Below are 4,041 nucleotides of genomic sequence, written 5' to 3' on the forward strand. Positions count from 1 at the left end.
GGACACACTAACGAGGACAAATACTAAACTTGGTATACATACATTTAGAGAGAAAAAATCTAGGTAGCACGATCGAGGTCAAATGAGCACCATTAATTAAAAAAAATCAAAAGAATATAAAACCTGCACACAATGTTGTCTTGTGTGACATGTTACCAACCAAAAATCATAAACTTTGTCTATGGACATTTTAATGAAAAAACCTTCACACATATGAGCTATCACGTACAACGTTTCATAGAGACCAAGGAGGGGAGGTAGGGTTTCCCTTCGGTTTTTGAAAATTAAAAAAATTAAAAAAATCACCAACGCTTGATTTCAAAGTGAATAAGAAGGATCTGAACTTAGTTTTCCATTTTCATATGGTAAACATGTTTTTAATGGTTTTTCTATTAAAGTATATTTTTTCAAAAAAATGTAAAAATAGAAAGATTAATTCAACAAATAGTGATTCTTCGAATCTACACTATATAGATTGAATTGGATTTGGAGTAGGTCCAAAAAAACTTGATTACAAATGGGGCTGTTTACCCTAGCTTGGCAACTCATTTGGAGCACATTTCTCATGACTACAAGTTTTACCACGCAAAAGAGATCGGATTGATCACCTGACGTTTATAATAGTTCAGCAAACTGTGGAACTCACACCACAGGGGAATGGACTTCAAGTGTTGGTTCAAATTCAAAGTTTACAAATAGAATTATTACACCTTAAAAGTTTTCACAGTACTTCAAATTGACGACAGAATCCTTATTACAAATCTTTAAAGTTCAAAGTTTATGACTTGCATTCAAGTTCAAATTCAAATCTCTGCCTTGCTCCTTGTGTTCCGGGATGGGTTAACCGTCTTGCTTCTGGTTTCCCTGGCTGGGATATTTTGTGATTTTGAAAGCTTTGTCTTGTTGCTTCTGATCTTCACTTCTGGTGGTGGCAGTTTTGTTGAGCTTTGACTGATCGAGCAAGTGATGACCAGTTGACGGTCATCTGTGGGCTCACTAATCTTTAAAGGAACTTCAGACAAAATAACTTCCTCCTCTCTTATAGCTTCAAAACCTTCGTAAGCCATGGTTTCAAATTCCGCATCAGATTGATGGTTCAATCGAAGTTGCTTCCTCTCTAGGTCTTTTCTGTCTTGTGCCTCTAATTATCCTAGAGCTGGGTCAAACAGAAATAAGCTTAGCCATCGATAAAAAAGAGAACAAATGCAAAAAAATGGAAAGATTGCACACATACCAAGCTGCTACTTTAGTTGCTTCATTCTCTAAACTTGCTGCATTCTCCTTTGCTGATGCATTATCCTCTAAATTTGTTGCATTCTCCTCTGTTGCTGCATTCTCCTCTGCATTTGCTGCTGCCCATTGTTCCTCTTCTCCAAATGATGCATCAACTGGATTGGTACAACGCCTAGAAATATGCCCTAGGATACCACATCTTTTGCACTTACACTGTTTTTTACACGACCCCCTTCACCAGCTCTTATCCTATTTTTCCTTGGTCTTCCTGGTGGTCTAGTCAGTACAGGAGAATGGAGTTTGAACCCTGGGTCTAGTATGTTCCATTGGTCTTTTCCCAAGAGTGCAAGCACATTTTCAGCATAAGCAGCCCTAAATTTGTCAACAGAGAAATATTTAGAGCAATACTGATCAACTTCACCATCTTCACCTCCAATAACAGTCATGAGATGTAGGGCGTGTATACATGGCTTCCCGTGGATCTGCCATTGCCTACAGCTGCATTCATTGGTTGCAAGGTTCACTGAATATCTCCATTCCCTATTTTTACTGTCAGTGTATGTCACCTCAGCCTCGTATGTCGATTGTCGAATGCATTTCATCCTTAGTCCTCTTGCCTTGGCATGCAATGCCTTAATCAGAGATGGGAGCATAAGATGGCCAACATATTGTGTTTCTGCAATTCTTTTACGAAGAGCCATCTTTACCATGATCATCTGCCTAATCTTATCAAATGCTTGCCACAACAAAAGCCCTTTCACTGACTTGAACTTTGCATTGAAACACTCAGCGAGGTTATTGGTCACATAGTCTACTTTGCAGATTTCATTGAATTTGCTTCTTGACCACAACTTTCCATGATGTTCATCCATGTACTCCTTCACCAAAGGATTATGAGCATACAACACTCTCAAATGGTGCTCATGCTTCCTCAAGCTGCATGTGTATGATGCTGGCCATAGATTCTCATCATAAACTTTGCCTTTGAATTTCTTTTTGAAATTCTGCGCTAGGTTCGCATACATTCCCTATGTTCCACTCCAGCGATACAATTTCTACTGTAGTTTCTAAACCCTTGCAAGCATCTGTGTGTATAACTAAACCTGAGGGTGTACCTATAATGTTGCGCAACTGCTCCAGAAACTAGACCCAACTCTCCTCACACTCTACCTCCAACACACCAAATGCAGCTGGGAATAGCCAGTTGTGTCCATCAACTGCAGAAGTTGCTGCTAGCTGGCCTCTCCATCTTCCATTCAAAGCAGTTGCATCGACAACCAAATAGGGCCTACAACCATTCAGAAACCCCTGCCAGCAAGCCTTGAAACAAACAAAAGCCCTCCTGAAGCACTCCTTCTCCAGTGCCTTCCCTTTTAATTTGTACTTAACTGTATGCTTGTCAATCTCTACAACACTCCCTGGACTAGTCATCTCCACTTCAGCTTTGATGGTGTAAAGCAACTGAAAACTCTCATTCCATGGACCATTAATCCTATCAAGAGCCCTTTCCTTAGCATAGAAAATCCTCATGTACTGTACATTAATCTTGTACTTCTCGAATAGCTTCCCATGGAGTGTTGTTGGACCAATTGTTGGTGTTTCCCTCACCCAATCCAAGATTGCCTCTGCCACCCACCTAGTCTTTGCAAGCTTAGATTTGTCCTTTCCCCCTCCCCCTCCAGGTGGGCAAGTGTGCCCGTGTGGGTTGCTTTTTATCTGAAACAAAATGAAAAATGATGTCAAATACAATTAAGAAACAATACACATGATCTGAATATAGAATGGATAGATAATCTGATAACAAGATTCAGTTGTAATACCTGAATCAATTTGCTCTTTCGCATAGTGGATGCATGCAACCTCCACCTACACCTATCATAAGGGCAATGAATAGTGAATCTTCCTGGCTCACTCCTATCAACCTCATAAGAGTTTTCAGTGAGAATGCAATATGTAGTCACTGCATTACGACAGTCCACCATCGATTCAAATACGGTTCCTAGAGTAAGGTCAGGATTCTCCCTGTTCCACTCAATTATTGGCATGTCCTCACCATCACATTCTTGTAAAACTAAGGAGTTGATGTTCTCCTCCCTCTCTTCATCATCAGTGTCATCAAATCTAGCACGGCTGCTAGGCTCCTCTGGATATTCATCTTCCACTGCCTGTTGACTGACTCTATCTACCAGTTCAGGGAATATAATCTCATCCTCATCATCATGTCGAGACACTTCCTCGTCAGGCTCTGCATCTACTTCTACATCAGGTGCAGAAGGGAGAGGAGAAGTGGCAGTATTAGCGGCAGCCGACATGTTGTGGCTTTCATAACCACTAGGTTTACTTGGTCTCGACCTACAAGGAGTGCGAGGACGCTCGCTATTAGCAGAGGCAGATGATGTCTGAACACCCTTCGGGATATGTTGTTTGCGTGCCTGAAGCACACCGATATGGATTTCATCAAAACGGCTGTCAGCATTCAAACTAAATAGCAATCCCAGATGCTCATCACAAGTTAATGGGACAAATCTCTGCTCGGTACTGTCGAAATATCTCAGTTCAACAGCATCGGCAGGGCTCCACGGATACTCACAATAGAGTGCCTCGCGGAAATCTCTGAACGAAACGCTGGTTTCTACCACTTTAGGATGAAAAATCCAGAAATCATACACGGTTTAGTTCCATGCAGCTCGCTAGTTTCCATTCTAACCGCCAGCTGAAAAGCAAGTGCAGGATCAACCCTATTCGATTGAAATAAGATAAAGGGTGCAGTTAGGCCAAAAAAATTCAGATAAATTGCACTGATTCACG

General features: G+C 41.1%; 1 protein-coding gene across 1 annotated transcript; it reads right to left on the reverse strand.

The window, feature by feature from the left end:
• Nucleotides 1-1,418: 1,418 nt before the first annotated feature.
• Nucleotides 1,419-3,545, reverse strand: LOC120975979 (uncharacterized). Its single transcript, XM_040402740.2, has 3 exons — nucleotides 3,054-3,545; nucleotides 2,404-2,949; nucleotides 1,419-2,111 (listed from the first exon to the last, which is right to left on the reverse strand). Exons 1-3 carry the CDS (start codon nucleotides 3,543-3,545, stop codon nucleotides 1,419-1,421), a joined length of 1,731 nt encoding a protein of 576 aa, XP_040258674.2.
• Between the last annotated feature and the right edge of the window lie 496 nt (nucleotides 3,546-4,041).

The sequence above is a fragment of the Aegilops tauschii genome, chromosome 3, assembly GCF_002575655.3.
Source record: "Aegilops tauschii subsp. strangulata cultivar AL8/78 chromosome 3, Aet v6.0, whole genome shotgun sequence".
Taxonomy (NCBI): domain Eukaryota; kingdom Viridiplantae; phylum Streptophyta; class Magnoliopsida; order Poales; family Poaceae; genus Aegilops; species Aegilops tauschii.

Coding starts and splice junctions, on each gene's coding strand:
- LOC120975979 (XM_040402740.2), bottom strand. CDS start 3,545: ATGTCGGCTGCCGCTAATACTGCCACTTCTCCTCTCCCTTCTGCACCT. Junction 2,950..3,053: donor GAAAGAGCAAATTGATTCAG/GTATTACAACTG, acceptor ATTTTGTTTCAG/ATAAAAAGCAACCCACACGG. Junction 2,112..2,403: donor CTGCATTTGGTGTGTTGGAG/GTAGAGTGTGAG, acceptor CCTTTGGTGAAG/GAGTACATGGATGAACATCA.